The following is a 22,615-nucleotide window of genomic DNA, read 5'->3' on the forward strand; positions in this document are numbered from 1 at the left end:
ACCTCATGCAAAATTGTCATTTCTTTAATAAGACATTAACTATTTTTTCTGAGGCCCTCCAAGTACCTCCAAATCCAAAATGTGGCCCTGCAAAGGGTTTGAGTTGGAGACCACTGTTCTAGATCATGAGATTCTGTTGTCAAGGCTGAATGCTTGTGGTCTGGCGGGAACTGTATTGCGGAGATTCAGGTCATTTTTACAGGACTGGACCCAAGAAGTCATAGTTAATGGGACAAGGTCAGCGTTACGTAAGATTCCTTGGCATCTATCGCAAATTAGGGCTATCTACCGACCGCTCAGAACTCTGAGATCTGAGGGTGCGATACGATTGTCACTGATGGACTTTTCAAAAATGCATTATGAGAGTACGAGAACCTCTGCCATTTCAATCATAGGGAGTAACGCTGTGGAACAACTTAACTGGAACGCAAAGGGCTCTATCTGATATTCAGAAGTTCCAAAAAAATGCTTGAAACTACACTTTTTATAGAGGCATTCTAATGAATGTTACTTTTGTAATACCGCCTAGGAACAGACAGTTGATAAATCTTTTAAATAAATAAACAACAATGGGGATCCCACAAGGGTCGGTTCTGTCAGCAATGCTGTTTAACTTGTATTTGGGCCTGCTTTGTAGACGGCTAGATACCCTTAACATATCATCGGTTAGAATTTTTCCTGATGTCTCAAGAGCTACACAACTAAGAAGGAAAGAATTCCTGAAATTAAGAGTAAGAGTTCTAGCTCTTGAGGCATCTTTTTATCTAAAATTTCCATGCAAATGTCTTGTTAAATCACAAGACATTGAATATGTATTTTGGGATCCTATTCAATTGCAACAATTTCTAATAGCTCGAGAACAGAAATGAGTTTTTCCATTGTTTTAATGATTGATTCATCCCTGAGAAATTGGTGGTTGTAAGATTCCCAATAGTATTGAATGGTTAAGATTCATTATGAATCAAGAACCAATTCTTGTTTTCCTTATTTTTGTTCGTTGGAAAGTTGCATGTCTCCCCACTATTTGTGGGCTTGAAAAGGAATGTTTGTGTTGTATAAATACTGTTAAAACTTGGTGCAAGAATCCTTTATCCTTGATATCTTTTGATATTGTAAATCATTAAATTTATAAATAAAAAACAAACATTTTTTTTTTTTTTTTGTCAGGTGTATGAAATGGAAAAAACATTGGCAATCAAGAGAGGTTATTATAAGAAATTTAAAGAGGTGTGGAGACCATTAATTGAGTATTATAATAAATAAATAATTATATTTATCCCCATTAAATATATGTAGGGGGGAGGAGGGATGGGTGGGTTTTATGACATTATGAGGGGTAATATATGGAAAGGGAGGGAGGGGAGATAGTTTATGGTATAAAATGAATGTAGAGTTTCAAGTGAAGAATGTATAGTATGACTTGAATTATTGTACACTTGTTTGCATAATGTAAAAATGAATAAAGATATTTAAAAAAAAAAAATAAAAAATAAAAAACAAACAAACAAAAAAACATATCATATAGATTGTATGCTGACGATATCCAATTCTTTTTCCCTATGGAGGATTCGATGGCCGTGGCGGTAAAATTTTTTGAATGAAACCATGACGCGTATATAAAGGAGTGATTGGATGAGAATAGGCTGAGATTGAATGTTGATAAGACAACCTTAATGTTCCTCTCAAGTTTCAAGTTTATTAATATGTTTGATGAATCGCTTATTAAAATAACTAAGCGATGAACAAATTAAAAATAGAGTATAATATAAAGAAACTAACATATTGACGATATTCTTTCATAAAATACAAACATGAGTAGGGAGGGAAAATGCAAAGGTTACAATTTTCATTTTGGTAGAAAAATGGAAAAAACAAGGGGGTGGGAGGTGGTTAAACTATAGCACATTTTGAAACCTCACTTAAGAAGTTTAAATATTAAAAGCATCTTTAAACAGAAAAGATTTTAAAGATTTTTTGAACATTGTGACATCTTTTTCGTTTCTAATATATTGTGGCAGAGAGTTCCACCATTGAGGGCCCATCACAGAGAACATATCCGATCTTCTTATTCCTATAATTTTCAGAGAAAGAACAGAGAGGAGATTTTGGCCAGATGAACGAAGTGAGCGTTGAGTACTGTGTGGTATTAATAATCTAGATATAAATTGGGGTTCATTGAATGCTAGAGTTTTAAATATAAGCAACATTATTTTAAAAATGATCCTATGGCCAATTGGAAGCCAATGGGCATCCATCAACAACGGCGAAACATGGTCATATTTCCTAGCATTGTATATTAATTTGATTGTAGCGGAATTTGCATCTTCAGTCATGCTGTTAAAACTCGGTGGTTGAAGTGATATGCTATCCTCAGTTGTCGTTCAGACAGGGAGTGTCCGCGGTAGTAAGGAAGACATACTTCAAGTTGAGGGTACTACGAAATCTGTCTGCTTACCTTTCATGGGCCGATTATAAACACAGAAACATGATGGCCAAATGGCCTATCCAGTCAGTTGCAATGTCTAGCCTTGACTATTGTAATACTGTTCTACTTGGCCTGCCTTCCACTGTTTTCCATGCGTTGAAAGTGGTGCAAAATTCCGTTATAAGGACATTGTTTAGACCAGTGATTCCCAACCCTGTCCTGGAGGAACACCAGGCCAATCGGGTTTTCAGGCTAGCCCTAATGAATATGCATGAGAGAGATTTGCATATGATGGAAGTGATAGGCATGCAAATTTGCTTCATGCATATTCATTAGGGCTAGCCTGAAAACCCAATTGGCCTGGTGTTCCTCCAGGACAGGGTTGGGAACCACTGGTTTAGACTAACAAGAAGCGAACATATATCCAATTATTACATCAAGCTATATTGGCTTGTCAGGTATAAGCTGCTGTTGGTAGTTTATCAAAGCCCCCAAATACCTAATTGATTGTCTATCGTATTACAGTGGTGCCTCGCATAACGGACGCCTCGCACAGCGAACGCTGCGCACAACGAACTTTATGTCTTGATTCGTACAACGAACTTCGTTTCACACAACGAAGTCGCCCGAGCTGCATCCTTCCCCGCAGGCACTGCGCTTAACTGCCCTCTCTCCGCCTGGCTCCCTCTTGCCCCCCCCCCGACTCCCCGACACGATCGGGGCAAGAGGGAGCCCAAGCCCTCTTGCCCCCCCCGACTCCCCGACACGATCGGGGCAAGAGGGAGCCCAAGCCCTCTTGCCCCCCCGACTCCCCGACACGATCGGGGCAAGAGGGAGCTCAAGCCCTCTTGCCCCCCCGACTCCCCGACACGATCGGGGCAAGAGGGAGCCCAAGCCCTCTTGCCCCCCCGACTCCCCGACACGATCGGGGCAAGAGGGAGCTCAAGCCCTCTTGCCCCCCCGACTCCCCGACACGATCGGGGCAAGAGGGAGCCCAAGCCCTCTTGCCCCCCCGACTCCCCGACACGATCGGGCCAGGAGGGAGCCCAAGTCCTCCTGGCCACGGCGACCCCCTAACCCCACCCTGCACTACATTACGGGCAGGAGGGATCCCAGGCCCTCCTGCCCTCGACGCAAACCCCCCCTCCCCCCAACGACCGCCCCCCCCAAGAACCTCCGACCGCCCCCCAGCCGACCCGCGACCCCCCTGGCCGACCCCCACGACACCCCCAACCCCCTTCCCCGTACCTTTCTGTAGTTGGCCGGACAGACGGGAGCCAAACCCGCCTGTCCGGCAGGCAGCCAACGACGGAATGAGGCCGGATTGGCCCATCCGTCCCAAAGCTCCGCCTACTGGTGGGGCCTAAGGCGCCTGGGCCAATCAGAATAGGCCCGGGAGCCTTAGGTCCCTCCTGGGGGCGGGGCCTGAGGCACATGGGCCCAACCCGACCATGTGCCTCAGGCCCTGCCCCCAGGAGGGACCTAAGGCTCCCGGGCCTATTCTGATTGGCCCAGGCGCCTTAGGCCCCACCAGTAGGCGGAGCTTTGGGACGGATGGGCCAATCCGGCCTCATTCCGTCGTTGGCTGCCTGCCGGACAGGCGGGTTTGGCTCCCGTCTGTCCGGCCAACTACAGAAAGGTACGGGGAAGGGGGTTGGGGGTGTCGTGGGGGTCGGCCAGGGGGGTCGCGGGTCGGCTGGGGGGGCGGTCGGAGGTTCTTGGGGGGGGCGTTCGTTGGGGGGAGGGGGGGTTTGCGTCGAGGGCAGGAGGGCCTGGGATCCCTCCTGCCCGTAATGTAGTGCAGGGTGGGGTTAGGGGGTCGCCGTGGCCAGGAGGACTTGGGCTCCCTCCTGGCCCGATATTGTCGGGGAGTTGGGGAATCGGCGGGGCAAGAGGGCTTGGGCTCCCTCTTGCCCCGATCGTGTCGGGGAGTCGGGGGGGCAAGAGGGCTTGGGCTCCCTCTTGCCCCGATCGTGTCGGGGAGTCGGGGGGCAAGAGGGCTTGGGCTCCCTCTTGCCCCGATCGTGTCGGGGAGTCGGGGGGGGGCAAGAGGGCTTGGGCTCCCTCTTGCCCCGATCGTGTCGGGGAGTCGGGGGGGCAAGAGGGCTTGGGCTCCCTCTTGCCCCGATCGTGTCGGGGAGTCGGGGGGCAAGAGGGCTTGGGCTCCCTCTTGCCCCGATCGTGTCGGGGAGTCGGGGGGGCAAGAGGGCTTGAGCTCCCTCTTGCCCCGATCGTGTCGGGGGTGCCAGGGACCACACGGAGTCACCCACCGTACCACCCGATTCGGGTAAGCGCAGGTATCGGTGGGTGGCTTATTTGCGGGGGGGTGCCTTATTTTACATTTTTTTCTAAAAAGGGGGGGCTGTCTTATTTGATGGCCCTGCCTTATCATCGGGGAAACACGGTAGAAAAAAAAAAAAATGAACAGTTAAGTCCCCGTTTTTGCCGCTGAGACTCTGCCCTCTCTCACTGTAAAATTAGACTCTACTTAGTCTGTCTTTAAATTTAAAAAATGTGTGTTGTTTTAAAAAACAATTATGTTTTTAGATGTATCTAAATAAAAATAATAACCAAAAATGTATCTTTTTTTATGTCATCTTAGCATATTTTATGCTGCAGAACGAATTATTTTTTTTTACATGTATTCCTATGGGAAAACGCGTTTCACATAACGAACGTTTCACATAACAAACTTGCTCCTGGAACCAATTAAGTTCGTTGTGTGAGGCACCACTGTATATTGCACTCCCTAAGTTGCGTTCCTCTGACCACTGGGATTTGAAGATCCCGATGAGAAAGGAGTTAAAATTGCAAACTAGGGCAGGTGTGTTTTCCTGTGTTGGTCCAGAGCAGTGGTTCCCAAACCTGTCCTGGGGGACCCCCAGCCAGTCAGGTTTTCAAGACATCCCTAATGAATATGCATGAGAGAGATTTGCATATAATGGAAGTGACAGGTATGCAAATCTCTCTCATGCATATTCATTAGGGATATCTGGAAAACCTGACTGGCTGGGGGTCCCCCAGGACAGGTTTGGGAACCACTGGTCCAGAGGAATGGAACCGACTTCTGCAATATATACGGCGACAGGGGAATTTGAAAACATTGAAAAGATTGCTAAAACGCCATCTGTGTTGCAAAATGAGACATGGTTGAAGAATGAGGGCCTCCGCTTGTGGCTATGAGAACGTATGCTATGAGCATCGATGTTTCATTGCTGTCTATCGTTGTATGTTTTTATATTGTGTTTTTGTATGGTTTTATGTCTGTAATGAAATTTACTATACACTTCTCCCTCCGTATTTGCTGTGATAGGGGATTAACAGAACCGCAAATACAGAAAAACTGCAAATAACTTTTTCATATGTTATTCGCTGTTTTCTATTAAAAACCATCGTGAATATGGTGAAACTGCGAATAACATGGTGGGAGACCTGGCCCGTTCCTGAAGGAGAGGCAAAACATGGTGAAGAAAGTGACGGGAATCGGTGATTTTTCTCTGTAAACGCTTGGAATTGGTGATTTCTTTATGTAAGCTGATGTAATTTGAGGGGGGGAGGAGCCAGCAAGCTAATAACCGCGAAAAATCGAAACCACGATTGCTAAAACTGCAAATACAGAGGAAGAAGTGTATACATTTTTTTGTTTGTACATGCACAAACAGATGTACAGGGTGAGGCAACAAAAAGTAACTACACTTCTTCCGTATTCGCTGTGATAGGGGATTAACAGACCCAAAAATACAGAAAAAACGCAAAAGCACAGTTACTTACAGTAACAGGTGTTATCCAGGGACAGCAGGCAGATATTCTTAACATATGGGTGACGTCACCGACAGAGCCCCGGTACGGACACTTTTAACTAGAAAGTTCTAGTTGGCCGCACCGCGCATGCGCGGGTGCCTTCCCGCTCGACGGAGGAGAGCGTGGTCCCCAGTTAAGATAAGCCAGCTAAGAAGCCAACCCGGGGAGGTGGTGGGTCGTAAGAATATCTGCCTGCTGTCCCTGGATAACACCTGTTACGGTAAGTAACTGTGCTTTATCCCAGGACAAGCAGGCAGCATATTCTTAACGTATGGGTGACCTCCAAGCTAACTAAAAGAGGGATGGTGGGAAGGTTGGCCATTAGGAAAATAAATTTTGTAACACAGATTGGCCGAAGTGTCCATCCCGTCTGGAGAAGGTATCCAGACAGTAGTGAGTAGTGAATGTGTGAACTGAGGACCAAGTGGCAGCTTTGCAGATCTCCTCAATGGGCGTGGAGCGGAGGAAAGCCACAGAAGCAGCCATAGCTCTGACCCTGTGGGCCGTGACAGCACCTTCCAGTGAGAGACCGGCCCGAGTATAACAGAACGTAATGCAGGCAGCAAGCCAGTTGGAAAGCGTTCGTTTAGAGACAGGACGACCTAAACGGTTAGGGTCGAAGGACAGAAAGAGCTGAGGGGACGTGCGGTGAGTTCTGGTACGGTCAAGGTAGTATGCCAGGGCACGCTTACAGTCCAGCGTGTGTAACGCCTGTTCCCCAGGATGAGAGTGGGGTTTAGGGAAAAAGACAGGCAATACAATGGACTGGTTGAAGTGGAAGTCCGAGACCACCTTGGGAAGAAATTTAGGATGGGTACGCAGAACCACCTTGTCATGGTGAAAAACCGTGAAAGGTGGGTCAGCAACCAGTGCATGCAGCTCACTAACCCTCCTGGCAGAGGTGATGGCAATGAGGAAAAGCACCTTCCATGTAAGAAATTTGAGCGAAGTCGTGGCAAGAGGCTCAAATGGAGGTTTCATGAGGGCTGAGAGAACCACATTCAGGTCCCAGACGACTGGAGGAGGCTTCAGAGGTTGTTTGACATTGAAGAGGCCTCTCATGAACCGGGAAACCAGGGGATGAGCCGTGAGAGGTTTTCCGAGGATAGGCTCATGAAACGCAGTGATGGCACTGAGGTGGACTCTGATTGAGGTAGACTTGAGGCCAGCGTCGGAGAGAGAAAGCAAATAGTCCAGTACGGTTTCCACCGGCAATGAGGTGGGATCGTGATGATGAAGTAGACAACAAGAGGAGAACCGGGTCCACTTCTGATGGTAACATTGGAGGGTGGCCGGTTTCCTGGAGGCATCCAAAATTCGACGGACAGGCTGAGACAGATTCTCTGGAGAGGTCAGCCCGAGAGAAACCAAGCTATCAGGTGGAGCGAGGACAGATTGGGATGTAGTAGAGACTGATGCTGCTGTGTAAGTAGAGTAGGAAATACAGGAAGAGGAATGGGCTCCCTGGAGCTGAGCTGGAGCAGGAGGGAGAACCAGTGTTGGCGAGGCCACCGAGGAGCGATGAGAATCATGGTGGCCTTGTCCCTGCGGAGTTTGGATAATGTCCGCAACATCAGAGGTAGTGGAGGAAAGGCATAGAGGAACCGATCCGTCCAGTCGAGCAGGAATGCATCCGGGGCCAGACGGTGAGGAGAGAAGAGTCTGGAACAGAATTGGGGCAGCTGATGGTTGTGAGGAGCTGCAAAGAGGTCCACCTGCGGAGTGCCCCAGCGAGCAAAGATGGAGTGGAGCTTGGGAGGATCCAGAGTCCACTCGAGAGGTTGAAGGATGCGGCTGAGATTGTCGGCCAGGGAGTTCTGTTCGCCCTGGATATAGACAGCCTTGAGGAAGAGACTGTGGGCCGTGGCCCAGGTCCAGATGCGGATGGCCTCCTGACAGAGGAGGGGAGACCCGGTGCCGCCTTGCTTGTTTATGTAGTACATGGTGACCTGGTTGTCTGTGCACAGGAGAAGGACCTTAGGGTAGAGAAGGTGCTGGAAGGCTTTGAGAGCATAGAACATGGCTCTGAGTTCCAGGAAATTGATGTGATGTTGACGCTCCTGAGGGGTCCAGAGTCCCTGGGTGAGAAGATCTCCTAGATGAGCTCCCCACGCATAAGGGGAGGCATCTGTGGTTATGATCATGGAGTGAGGGGGTAGATGAAAGAGTAGACCCCTGGAAAGATTGGAGGAGTTCAACCACCATTGAAGAGATTGCTGAAGAGACGATGTCACAGAGATGGGATGAGAAAGAGGATCGGTGGCCTGTGACCATTGGTTGGCTAGAGTCCACTGAGGTGTCCTGAGGTGGAGTCGCGCCAGAGGGAGTACATGGACCGTCGAGGCCATGTGGCCCAGGAGGATCATCATCTGCCGAGCTGGAATGGAGTGATGAAGGAGCACCTGACGGCAGAGGTGGAGCAGAGTTCAATGGCGGTCGAAGGGGAGAAATGCCCTCATTAGAGTGGTGTCGAGAACTGCTCCAATGAACTGAAGTCGCTGTGTGGGAAGCAGATGCGACTTGGGGTAGTTGATCTCGAAACCCAGGAGATGGAGGAACGAGATGGTGTGTTGAGTGGCTTGTAGCACAAGCGGAGACGTAGGTGCTTTCACCAGCCAATCGTCCAAGTAGGGGAACATCTGAAGGTCGTGAGACCTGAGGAAGGCCGCCACCACAATAAGGCACTTGGTGAACACTCTGGGTGATGAGGCGAGGCCAAAGGGTAGCACTTTGTACTGATAGTGATGGTGCTGTATCTGGAACCGTAGATAGCGACGTGAAGTCGGATGGATTGGGATGTGAGTGTAGGCCTCCTTGAGGTCTAGGGAGCATAGCCAGTCGTGGTGAGAGAGAAGAGGGTAAAGCGTGGCCAGGGAGAGCATTCTGAACTTCTCTTTGACCAGACACTTGTTGAGGTCCCTGAGATCGAGGATGGGACGAAGGTCTCCTGTTTTTTTGGGAACCAGGAAGTAGCGGGAGTAGAATCCCTGACCCCTTTGGTCCGGAGGTACCTCTTCGATGGCATTGAGGAGAAGGAGGGATTGGGCCTCCCTCAGGAGGAGGGGGGTTTGGGAGGAGTGAGAAGCAGACTCTACGGGAGGATGGTCTGGTGGAAGAGTTTGGAAGTTGAGAGAGTAGCCGTGGCGAATGATGTTGAGGACCCATTGGTCTGATGTGATGACCTCCCAACGGCTGAGGAAGAGTTGAAGGCGTCCTCCGATCGGCTGAGGAAAAGGCAATGAAGGTGGGAGACTGGCTATGCTCTGGAGAAAGGAGTCAAAAGGGTTGAGACGGTTTTGATGAAGGGAGAGGCTTGGCAGGTTGAGTCTGTGGGCGAGCCTGAGGTTGATGCTGGTGGCGAGGACGGCAAGACTGTTGTGGAGGCGGGTTGAGAGGTCTGGCCGAGAACCTGCGTTGGTAAGAAGACTGTTGCCTGTAGGGGCGAGCAGGTGGAGTCTTCTTTTTAGGTTTGATCAGAGTGTCCCACCTGGTCTCGTGTGCTGAGAGCTTCTGGGTGGTCGAGTCCAGGGATTCTCCGAAGAGTTCATCACCCAGACAAGGTGCGTTAGCCAGGCGGTCCTGGTGGTTAATGTCTAGGTCAGAGACTCTCAGCCATGCCAAACGGCGCATAGCCACCGCCATGGCAGATGCGCGGGAGGTCAGCTCAAATGAGTCGTAGATGGAGCGAACCATGAATTTCCTGAGTTGGAGGAGGCTGGAAATTTGTTGCTAGAAGAGAGGGACCTTACGTTCAGGAAGATATTTCTGTAAGGAGGAGAGCTGTTGCACCAGATGCTTCATATAGAAGGAGAAGTGGAAGGTGTAGTTGTTGGCTCTATTGGCTAGCATGGCATTTTGGAAAAGGCGCTTACCAAATTTATCCATAGTTTTTCCCTCTCTGCCAGGAGGGGTGGAGGCATATACACTGGAACCCTGAGATTTTTTCAAAGTAGATTCCACCAGAAGGGATTCATGGGGCAATTGAGGTTTGTCAAACCCTGGGATTGGAATAACTCGGTACAAGCTATCCAATTTGCGAGGGGCCCCGGGAACAGTGAGGGGAGTCTCCCAGTTTTTATAGAAAGTTTCCCGTAAGATGTCGTGGACGGGCAACTTTAGAAATTCCTTGGGAGGTTGCTCAAAGTCTAGGGCATCGAGGAAAGCCTGAGACTTTTTAGAGTCGGACTCTAAGGGGATGGAAAGAGCTGCTGCCATCTCCCTAAGGAATTTAGAAAAAGATGATTGTTCTGGTTTTGAGGCAGTGTCGGTCATGGAGGGTTCTTCGTCGGTTGACGAAGCGTCCTCTTCGGTACCGTGCGGGGAGTCTTCCCACAAGTCTGGGTCTCTAACGTCAGGGTGTGCACGTTTGGACATCGGTGTGGAAGGCTCGGCATGGCGGGTCTTTGAGAGAGATTTGCCCGAGCGCACCGAGGCGGTACCGGGAGAGGAAGACCGATGTCGTTCCTGGGACCGGGAAGGGTCGGCAGCAGTACGGGTATGCACTGTAGGTGTTTCAGCCAAGAGCACCGGCATGGAGGTATTAATCGGTACCGAGGGGGTCGACACCGATGGAACAGTGCGAGGCTCGGACCGGTCCCGTACCGGAAGGTGCGGTGCCAGCAACGCCGGCAACAGTTGTTGGAGTTGTTGCTGGAGCTGCTCCTGTAACTGGTTTTGGAGTATGGCCGCGATGCGGTCATCCAGGGGGGGGCACAGGTACCGCTTTTTTCTTCTTCGGTACCATAGGTGCCGCTCTACGCTCCGGCGATGAGGAGGCCAATGATGAGGCACTCACCGATATCGGAGCGGAGCGTTTGCGGGGTCGGTGCGGTGCCGGGAGGGCCGGTGTCGCAACCGTGGCAGGAGGGCGCTCAAGGGAAGTGGAAGGCTTCTTAGCCGGCTTACCTGGGCCCAACGACCCCGAAGAAGGGTCTGGTGGTGTCGACGTCGAGGGTGCCGACTTTTGTGGTGCTGTCGACGTCGTAGCAGATTCCATGGCAGATCCGGTACCGAATAAAAGATTTTGCTGGATCTGCCTGTTTTTTAATGTGCGCTTTTTAAGCGTAGCACAGCGGGTGCAAGTGTCAGCCCGATGCTCTGGACCCAGGCACTGCAGGCACCAATTGTGCGGGTCGGTGAGAGAGATCGGGCGTGCACACCGCTGGCACTTCTTAAAGCCCGGTTGAGGGGGCATGAAGGGAAACACGGCCTCCGCAAAATCGAATCCGGAGGCCTGTATGGTGGCAACAGGCCCCGCCGGGGCCGGCCTGAAAAAATAAAGAAAACTGGACGAGTTTTTTTTTTTTTTTTTTTTGAAAGTGAAATCCGAAAGGAAAAATTAGAAGAAAAACGAAAAATTACGCGAGCGGGAAGGCAGAAACTAGCTTTTCAACGGCCGTTGAAAGCACATGCGTCTTCTTCGCTCCGCGGAAACGAAGAAACTGGGGACCACGCTCTCCTCCGTCGAGCGGGAAGGCACCCGCGCATGCGCGGTGCGGCCAACTAGAACTTTCTAGTTAAAAGTGTCCGTACCGGGGCTCCGTCGGTGACGTCACCCATACGTTAAGAATATGCTGCCTGCTTGTCCTGGGATAATAACTTTTTCATATGTTATTCGCTGTTTTCTATTAAAAACCATCGTGAATATGGTGAAACCGTGAATAACATGGCGGGAGACCTGGCCTATTCCTGAAGGAGAGGCAAAACACAGTGAAGAAAGTGCCGGGAATCGGCGATTTTCTTTGTAAATGCTTGGAATCAGCGATTTATCTATGAAAGTTGATGTAATTTGGGGGGAGGGGCCAGCAAGCTAACAACCGTGAATAATCGAAACCACGAATACGGAGGGAGAAGTGTATTTGTTGATTTGTATTTCGCTTTGTATAAGGCGAATAATAAATAAACACAGAATACAATACAACACGATACCTCTCATTCTGGTATATATCCACGCAGCTGTTCAGTTCCTCCAGCTCTTCCTTCAGCAGCTGCAGGTTGGAGTTGACATAGCTGAGCTCCAAAGCCACCGTCTCCTTCACCTTGTGGTTTGTGGTGGCTCTAGGAAAAAAAATAGTAACAAAAAAGACAAGGATGGTTCAAAAACCTAGACTTTTTTTTTTTTTGCACATCTTCTCAACATCCAGACTGCTTAAAAGGATATGAGAAAACCAGTGTGGTTAAAAAGATCCTTATTTGTGATGTTGCAGAGGGATTCAAAAATAAGGGTTCTTTTTACTAAACCGCAGAAGAGTTTCTTACCGCGGGCCGGCGAGATAAGTGCTCCAGCAGTCATTCAATACCTATGAGCGTTGGAGCATTTACCTCGCCGACCCACAGTAAGAAGCTCTTCCACAGTTTAGTTAAACCCAATGTAAGATCTGTAATATCTATGAGGGAAGAAACAAAGAGAAATCATAAGAAAAAAAGTGCAGAAATTTCAGTAAGCTGTACATGATAGGAGGTTAAAAGATGCTATTCCAGACCAGGGGTACCAGACAAATGGTTAAGAACATAGGAATAGTCTTACCTGGTCAGACCAATGGTATATCTAGCCCAGTATCTTCATGGAAACCAATCCAAGTCACAAGTACCTAGCAAAAACCCAAATAGTAGCAGCATTCCAGAATGCGGAACCCTGAAGAGTAGCAACATTCCAGAATCCTAAGAATAGCAAGATTCCAGAACCCTGAAGCATAGCAAGATTCCGGAACCCTGAAGAGTAGCAACATTCCGGAACCCTGAAGAGTAGCAACATTCCGGAAACCTGAAGAGTAGCAACATTCCAGAATCCTAAGAATAGCAAGATTCCAGAACCCTGAAGCATAGCAAGATTCCGGAACCCTGAAGAGTAGCAACATTCCGGAACCCTGAAGAGTAGCAACATTCCAGAATCCTAAGAATAGCAAGATTCCAGAACCCTGAAGCATAGCAAGATTCCGGAACCCTGAAGAGTAGCAACATTCCGGAACCCTGAAGAGTAGCAACATTCCGGAACCCTGAAAAGTAGCAACATTCCAGAATCCTAAGAATAGCAAGATTCCAGAACCCTGAAGCATAGCAAGATTCCGGAACCCTGAAGAGTAGCAACATTCCGGAAACCTGAAGAGTAGCAACATTCCAGAATCCTAAGAATAGCAAGATTCCGGAACGGAACCCTGAAGAGTAGCAACATTCCGGAAACCTGAAGAGCAGCAACATTCCAGAATCCTAAGAATAGCAAGATTCCGGAACGGAACCCTGAAGAGTAGCAACATTCCATGCTACTGATCCAGGGCAAGCAGTGGCTTCTCCCATGTCTGTCTCAACAGCAGTTTATAGACTTTTCTTCCATGAACTTGTCCAAACCTTTTTTAAAACCAGCTACATTAACTGCTCGTACCACATCCTCTGGCAAACACATTCCAGTGGTTGAGAACTTGGGGGCCACTGGGTTCAATTCCTGCTATAACTCTTTGTTACCCTGGGCAAGTCACTTAATTGTCCATTGCCCCAGGTACAAAAGCCTAGATTGTGAGCCTATTAGAAACAGAGAATGCATGTGCATTATATATAAACCAAGACTTTTGGGGCCCCCAAAAATACAAGTCTCGCAAGGTTGCTGCGGGAACTCGTTGTAGCCATTTTCTACTATGGAGACTGAATAGACAGGAGCATAAAAGGATTGCTCCTGCTGAACCACCAGGGACATAATGTAGATCTGCAGGCGAGGGAGGCAGGCGGGTGAGTGGGTTGCTTGCTTGCTTGCAGAACCGGCAAGAAGGTCACTATGGAGAACGGATGGAAGGCTTGGTTGGTCTGGCTTTGGCTTCCCACACCACTGGAACACCACAGCACTAAGGAATAGGACTGCAGAGGGACAGGGACCAGATGGAGGGAGGGGGGAGGACTGACTGGTTGGCTACAGAGCAGGGGGATGGGATACCTCGGGAAAGGGAGGGATCACTTCTGCCCCAGTAATTGAATATAAAACTAAAAAAAAAAAAGTTTAAAGGTTATAAATATATATATATATATATACTGGACATAGGCATACAGAAACAGGAGGATCCAGAGCTGGGCAAGAGTAAAAATACGTAGATCAAGATAAAATAGATAAAAAATGGTGGTAAAGGGGGAGGGGAAGAAAACAAAGGGGAAGGGATTACGCTTCTTAAAAGCGGTTGGTATTCATTTCTGAGTGCAGAGGGAGTAGGCCAACCCAACAGTGGCCAATCCAGGTCCCAAGTACCAGACAGAAACCCAAAGAGTAGCAACATTCCAGAGCTGAGATTGTGATGTCATAATGCCTCATTCCACCAATGCCTAAGAGCCATCCTCAGCAGTGATGTCACAATGGCTGGATTGTCCTTTATTTGACTCACTTAAGAACATAAGAGCTGCCATACTGGGACATCAAGCCCAGGATCCTGTTTCCAACAGTGGCCAATCCAGGTCCCAAGTACCTAGCTAGAACCCGAGTCGGTATCGCTCTTTGCTGTCATAATAAAAAAAGCTTAAACGAGAGACTCTAACAGGGAATTCCTTTCCTGCAGCCTGTCTCTCTTTACACCATTACTATGCATGCCATTCTCAGCTGTCCATCGACCCTTCTTCCATCCAGCTCTCCTCTTTCCCCTGCATTAGCCCTCTGAAATAATTTCTACACCATAAAGACATAGTTTTGTTCGTGCAATGTGCATGTGAATGCCTCAAAACTGCACAAAGGATAACTTTGAGAAATGCAAGAAGTTCAAAGTGTGTCGGACATAGTATTCCCCCCCCCCAATTATACACATAAGGCGAATAAAGATCTCTGCAATCTCACTGCACCAGCCTTGCAGGTTAACTCGATACCTGATTGCACAAAAGGGAAATCTGTAAATGCTGAAAATGAAGGCATTCTAAGAATAACTGAATTTCCTCTCCCGGCCCACCTCACGCACTTCCTGCACACTGGAGAGACACGATTCAACTTTCTCAGCCTTCCTCCAAAAGGGGAGGAGGCAGAGGTAGGGGAAGTGGATCCCTTTCGCGTGTCTTTGTTTCCAATTGGCCACAGCTGGGTTGAGGGCGGATGTTAAGTAAATGCATGGGTGGGGAGGGTGGACTTCATACAGACTGACTTCCTATTCTAGCCTTGCACGTGCCACCGCCCGACCAATCAGCAGCAATGTAGTGAGCTCAGAACGTAGGCACCCTGAGCGCCTACGTGCTGAGCTCACTGCTCAGAATGGCTATTCCCGCCATGGCGCCGGACTTGATGTATCATCTTGAAAATTAGGTAGGCCTCAGAATGGGAGCCCCAGTTCCATCCCCGTGGGAGTCCCGTCGGCCTTGGAGGGTCCCCGTGGGAGTCCCGTGGGCCTGGGAGGAGTCCCCGTGGGAGTCCCATGGGCCTGGGATGCATCCCCGTGGGAGTCCTTAAGGGGATCCCCGTGGGACCCGCGAGATTCCTGCAATCCCTGTTCCCGTGCAGACCTCTAACCCTGAGTGTAAATGGGTGCTGCGATCCCAGTTCCCGAGCATAGATCAGCAAGAGCTCTTTTGGAGCTCGGCCGACCCTTGAGGGGAGGAATGCTGGCCCTGGTGAGAGACTGGGAGAGGGACTGGTAATGGTTTGAAAACCCAGAAGTCCAAAGGAGGGTTTGGAGAACCTGATGGCAACCAGGGAACAGCTCATAGGAGCCTGGTTGGATTTTTAGCAGTGTGTGAGGGAGAAACAAGATCTGACGTGCCTGAAGATGATGAAGTGACAGGTGATGACCACTCAGCCCATCATAGCAACGCCCCTAGAATATATGAGCTCAAATGCTCCACTTAGAGGGAACATAGGTAGACACCCAGCTATCCCCTTCTGTTTAATCCCTATACCTATCCAAATAATCTTAACATCCCACAAACAGGATATCATAACTAAGTTAATCAATAATATGTATCCTGTACAAGATAGCAATTCCTCTTATAAAAAGTGCTTGCCTAAAGAGTGGTTGTGTACAGCTGTTATATAGGCTCCTCGTACTGTATAGTTGAGGACCCCTTCTATCAACATTCCCTCATTCGTGACACCAAGTGTTTGTAGAAAATGACACAATTTGTAGAGAGTAACAGAATTTTTCACCATCTCTGTCCCTGTGGAAAACTTCTGAAAACCATCCCGTGTCATTCTTTAGTGTCTATCTCAACCGCAGTCCTTCTACACTAGAATTTTTCAATGCAAGGCTTGAGGGTCAGTGGTTGTGCCCATTCGTACGCTGATTCTTCCCTCTCTCCTTAAAGAATGACATGGGGATGGTTTCCTGCGGTTAACCATGGCGACGGGAACAACCGTCCCCGTGTCATTCTCTATGTTATTATGTGAGCCAAGTATAGGACAATCAAGCCATTGTGTGACATCACTGATGAGTAATTGGCTCTTAGGCACTGGTGGAATGAGGCATTATGACATCACAATCTCAGCTCTGGAATGTTGCTACTCTGAGTTTCTGCCAGGTTCTTGGGACCTGGGTTGGCCACTGTTGGAAACAGGATAGTGGGCTTGATGAACCTTTGGTCTGTCCCAGTACCGTGGGAAACCATCCCGTGTCATTCTTTAGTGTCTATCTCAACCTCAGTCCTTCTACACTAGCATTTTTCAACGCAAGGCTTGAGGGTTAGTGGTTGAGCCCATTCATATTCTGATTCATCTCTCTCTCCTTAAAGAGTGACACGGTGTTGAAGAATATATGTGTTTCAGCTTGAACGGCCTGCATCAGGAGTCTGAACAGAAGCTTTCATCTTACAAGAGACAAGCTTGTGGAGACAACAGCGTACGTCACCTTTCGTTGTGACATGCTATTTTGGTATTAAACAGAGCCACATCATATTAAGAACAAGATAACAAAAGGCGATTAGTAAGCTTTAAACTTCTGTCCAAACTCCTGATGCAGGCTGTTCTGGCTGAAACACGTACGTGTGGAGTCTCTATTGGAATGATTAAAGCACTGTAGTACCCAGAGGTCACCTTCACTGTCTTTTTTTAAGTTAAGTGCTGTAAAGCACCACAGCATCAAAAGTAGGCGCCGGAAACGTAGGCCTTGAAAACCCAGGCCTACATTTCCGGCGCCTACCTTTGTCGGACAATTCTCTAAAGGGCGCCATCGTGCGACTGACTCTCGATCGGCGGCCGCTTTTAAGGCAGCCGCCGACAATGGCACCCTTTAGAGCAGTGGTTCCCAACCCTGTCCTGGGGGACCACTAGCCAGTCGGGTATTCAAGATATCCCTAATGAAGATGCATGAGAGAGATTTGCATATAATGGAAGTGACAGGTATGCAAATCTCCGCGAAGGAAGCGGTGGGACCGTTGGATGACCAAGGAATAAAGGGAGAGCTAAAGGAGGACAAGGCAATCGTCGACAGACTGAACGTGTTTTTTTCATCTGTATTTTCTGAAGAGGATATACATAGCATACCGGAACCCATCAGGCTATATGCTGGAAGTGAAAACGAGAAACTGACAGGGTTGACGCTCAGTTTAGAAGAGGTGTGCAGAAAGATTGATAGGCTCAACAGCAATAAATCTCCGGGACCGGATGGCATCCATCCGAGGGTCATCAAGGTACTGAAAGGGACCATAGCTGAACTGCTTCAACTGAAAGTTAATCTGTCAATCAAAACGGGAAAGATTCCGGAAAACTGGAAGGTGGCGAATGTTACGCCGATCTTCAAAAAAGGTTTGAGGGGAGACCCAGGAAACTACAGACCAGTGAGTCTGACCTCGGTACTGGGAAAGATGGTAGAGGCGCTGATAAAGGACCGCATCATCGATCATCTTGACGGACACGGTCTGATGAGGACCAGCCAGCACGGTTTCAGCAAAGGCAGATCTTGTTTGACAAACTTGCTGCACATGAAGACTGCCAATCAAGTGGAGCAAGCTTCATCCAAGGCTAGACAAATCATAGGTTGCATACGCAGGAGTTTCGTCAGCCATAAGCCTGAGGTCATTATGCCATTGTATAGATCCATGGTGAGACCCCATCTGAAATATTCTGTACAATTCTGGAGGCCACATTACCGCAAAGATGTGCTGAGACTCGAGTCGGTCCAGAGAATGGCCACTCGGATGGTCTCGGGACTCAAGGATCTCCCGTACAAGGAACGGCTAGATAAACTACAGCTATACTCACTCGAGGAACGCAGAGAGAGGGGAGACATGATTGAGACGTTCAAGTATCTCACGGGCCGCATCAAGGTGGAAGAAGATATCTTCTTTTTCAAGGGTCCCACAGCAACAAGAGGGCATCCGTGGAAAATCAGGGGTGGGTAACTGCATGGTGACACCAGGAAATTCTTTTTCACTGAAAGGGTGGTTGATCGCTGGAATAATCTTACACTTCAGGTGATTGAGGCCAGCAGCGTGCCTGATTTTAAGGCCAAATGGGATCGTCATGTGGGATCTTTTCACAGAGAAAGGTAGGGGAGGGTCATTAGGGTGGGCAGACTAGATGGGCCGTTTCTTTGAGGGAGTGAACAGGCAGATAGACAAGGGCGAACCGGTCAACATTGTATATCTGGACTTTCAGAAGGCGTTCGACAAGGTTCCGCATGAACCACTACTTCGGAAAATTGCAAGCCATGGAATATAGGGTGAAATACTCACATGGATTAAAAACTGTCTGGAGCATAGGAAACAGAGAATGGGGGTAAATGGACAATACTCAGACTGGAAGAGCGTCATCGGGGGGTGCCGTAAGGCTCAGTGCTTGGATCCGTGCTCTTCAACATCTTCATAAACGATCTGGACATAGCTACGACAAGCAAGGTGATAAAATTTGCGGAAGATACAAAGTTATTCAGAGTAGTGAAGACACAGGGGGATTGCAAAGATCTACAACGTGACATAATCAGGCTCGAGGAATGGGCTGCGACATGGCAGATGAGGTTCAACGTGGACAAGTGTAAAGTGATGCATATTGGTAACAAAAATCTCATGCACAAATACAAGATGTCCGGGGTGGTACTTGGAGAGACCTCCCAGGAAAGGGACTTGGGAGTTCTGATCGACAAGTCGATGAAGCTGTCCGCGCAATGTGCAGTGGCGGCGAAAAGGGCGAACAGAATGCTAGGAATAATAAAGAAGGGGATCTCAAACAGTTCGGAGAAGGTTATTATGCCGCTGTACCGGGCCATGGTGCACCCTCACCTAGAGTACTGCGTACAGCACTGGTTGCCGTACATGAAGAAAAACATGGTGCTACTCGAAAGAATCCAGAGAAGAGCGACTAAGATGGTTAAGGGGTTGGAGGAGCTGCCGTACAGCGAAAGATTAGAGAAACTGGGTCTCTTCTCCCTTGAACAGAGGAGATTGAGAGGGGACATGATCGAAACATTCAAGGTACTGAAGGGGATAGACTTAGTAGATAAGGACAGGTTGTTCACCCTCTCCAAGGTAGGGAGAACGAGAGGGCACTCTCTAAAGCTGAAAGGGGATAGATTCCGTACAAATGTAAGGAAATTCTTCTTCACCCAGAGAGTGGTGGAAAACTGGAACGCTCTTCCGGAGTCTGTTATAGGGGAAAACACCCTCCAGGGATTCAAGACAAAGTTAGACAAGTTCCTGCTGAACAAGGACGTACGCTGATAGGGCTAGTCTCATTTAGGGCGCTGGTTTTTGACCAGAGGGCCACCGCGTGAGCGGACTGCTGGGCAGGGTGGACCACTGGTCTGACCCAGCAGCGGCAATTCTTATGTTCTTATGCATCTTCATTAGGGATATCTTGAAAACCTGACTGGCTGGTGGTCCCCCAGGACAGGGTTGGGAACCACTGCTTTAGAGAATCCGGATTAAGGGCCAGATTTTTGTAGACGGTGCCGTAAATTAGACGGCGGCAGACATCCTATCGCTGCCTAACTTAATTGTTGCAATCGGCGCGGTAATTGACCGCGCTGTTTAAAAAACAAACTTTAAAAAGTTGTTTAAAAAAGTAGGCCAGTAAAACCTCGGCCTACCTTATCAGCACCTGAGTTTTAGGATAGATGTCACCAGCTAAGATTCTTTAAATGGTGCCTAAGCATGACTATAGGCGGTTGCCGATTTAAGTGCCCTTTAAAGAATCGGGCCCTAAGTGTGTGTGTGTGGGGGGGTTGGGCACCATATATAGAATCTGGCCCTATATAGCTAATTTCGTTCTGCTAAGTAGATTGGAGCTGCACCATGACATTTCTCCGTTAAACACGAGGTGTTAAGACACCACAAGTATCCAGATTACCCAGACGGCAGCTTTATTTCTTGAAGAATAGAAGCTTTTTTCGGGGTCCTTCTGTTCTAGTAAATGACTAAAGATGTTTTGAATTTTTTGGGCATGAGAGAGCTGAAGCATCTTTTGCATTACAAAAGCAGAGCTGTCTGATGACGGTGTCACAGTGGGGGATCCTGCTCCGTCCTCATTATTTTGCACAAAGGCTGGAAACCCTGAGAATGGCTTTTATTTCTAATGAGTCACTTTTTTTTTGCTGCAGAGAAACAGCTTCTTTGACTGACTGTGTTTCCTTATCTATGTACAAAATTGGCAAGGAAAGACTTTAATATCAATAGGACAGCTACCTGCTATTCGATTTAAAAAACATGCTACGTAATCCCCTCATAGTAAATCACATTCTGTGACCCGCTCTTAGACATTCCTCATGTGCAAAGCTTTTTACCTGAGCAGAAAACTTCACCCCCGCCTGCGAACGCCACGTCCCATCTCTCACACCCAGAGGCCCAAGCCAGAAAACTATCGTGCACCCAACAGAGCAGTTACTACCAGGTAAATGCGGGTTGTACATGCCACGCCAAGAAGAACTGAGCCCAGTTGCTAACTCGTGCAGAAAACATGATCACACACTGCATTAAAACGGCTCATAGACAACGGCGCGAAAGACAAAGGCGCGCCCGGACAATTGAGCGCAGCATGGAGGCGCGCGCCGCTCAAAATTACTGTTTTTAGGGGCTTCGACGGGGGGTTTTGTTGGGGAACCCCCCCACTTTACTTAATAGACATTGCGCCGGCGTTATGGGGGGTTTGGAGGGTTGTAACCCTCCACATTTTACTGTAAACTTAACTTTTTCCCTAAAAACAGGGAAAAAGTGAAGTTTTCAGTAAAATGTGGGGGGTTACAACCCCCCAAACCCCCCACAACGTGGCGCGATGTCTATTAAGTAAAGTGGGGGGGGGTTCCCTCCCCACGCCCCCCCCCATTGGAGCCCTAAAAACAGTAATTTTGAGCGGCGTGCGCCTCCGCACTGTGCTCAATTGTCTGGGCGCGCCTTTGTCCCGGCGCGCTTTTGACCTGACACCCATTAAAACTAGAGCTGTGCGTGGATTAAAAATGATAAATCACACAAAGCGAGCCCCTCATATTACCTCCCGTACAGGAAGGGGCAGCTAACTAGTCAGTCACACTGAAGCAAAGCCTGCTTACCCAAGTTATCTATTTATTCAATTTTCTACACCATTTTCCTAGGGGAACTCAGAACGATTTACATGAATTTATTCAGGGACTCAAGCATATTCCCTCTCTGTCCTGGTGGGCTCACAATCTATCTAACGTACCTGGGGCAATGGGGGGGATTAAGTGACTTGCCCAAGGTCACAGGAAGCAGCGTGAGATTTGAACCCCCAACCCCAGGGTGTCGAGGCATTAACCGCTGCACCTCTCTAGAAATCAAAATGTAGCAAAAGTGATCCAAGTGTAGGACAATCCAGCCATTGTGACATCACTGCTGAGGTTGGCTCTTATTGGTGGAATGAGGCATTATGATGTCACAATACCAGCTCTGACTATCAGAGGCTGAAACTTTTCACACTATTTAATTTTCTGTATCATTCTCCCAGGAGGAGCCCAGAACGGTTTACAAGAATTTATTCAGGTACTCCAGCATTTTTTCCTCTGTCCCAGTGGGCTCCAAAGGGCAATGGGGGGATTAAGTGACTTGCCCAGGGTCACAAGGAGCAGCGTGGGATTGAATCCGCAACCTCAGGGTGCTGAGGCTGTAGCTTTAACCACTGCACCACACTCTCCCCCTAATTTATCTACGGTTCTTGGTATATCATCAATCTAGCCAAATGCCAATCAAAATTAGTAAGATGTCCCTTGTATTAGCGGCATCATTACATTTACATCAACCCGCGAAAGCATTACAGTTGTCTAAGTCTAATGTTCTTGATGTTTCATTTTTTCAATTAATTCATTTAAAAGAATGTAGAAAATTCTGTATTTTACGTGAGAGGTCCCCGGTGGTGGAACTTACTTCCTGAACAGATTAGAATCACATAGGATTAAAAAAAAAAAAAACTTTAAAAAATTATTGAAAACATTCTTATTTAAAGAAGCAGTTTTATTGCTGAAATATGATTTCAAGTATTTTATAGCAGCGATTGGGTGGCCT

General features: G+C 48.2%; 1 protein-coding gene across 2 annotated transcripts in view; it reads right to left on the reverse strand.

The window, feature by feature from the left end:
- The window catches only part of RHPN1 (rhophilin Rho GTPase binding protein 1), a 147,560-nt gene that overhangs the window by 58,594 nt on the left and 66,351 nt on the right, over positions 1–22,615 (reverse strand). For both annotated transcript variants that reach the window (XM_033929895.1, XM_033929896.1), the window contains exon 3: positions 12,155–12,283. In XM_033929895.1, the coding sequence (XP_033785786.1) occupies positions 12,155–12,283 (129 nt within the window). The remainder of the gene's footprint in view (positions 1–12,154; positions 12,284–22,615) is intronic.

This window comes from Geotrypetes seraphini, chromosome 2 (assembly GCF_902459505.1).
Source record: "Geotrypetes seraphini chromosome 2, aGeoSer1.1, whole genome shotgun sequence".
Classification (NCBI taxonomy): Eukaryota; Metazoa; Chordata; class Amphibia; order Gymnophiona; family Dermophiidae; genus Geotrypetes; species Geotrypetes seraphini.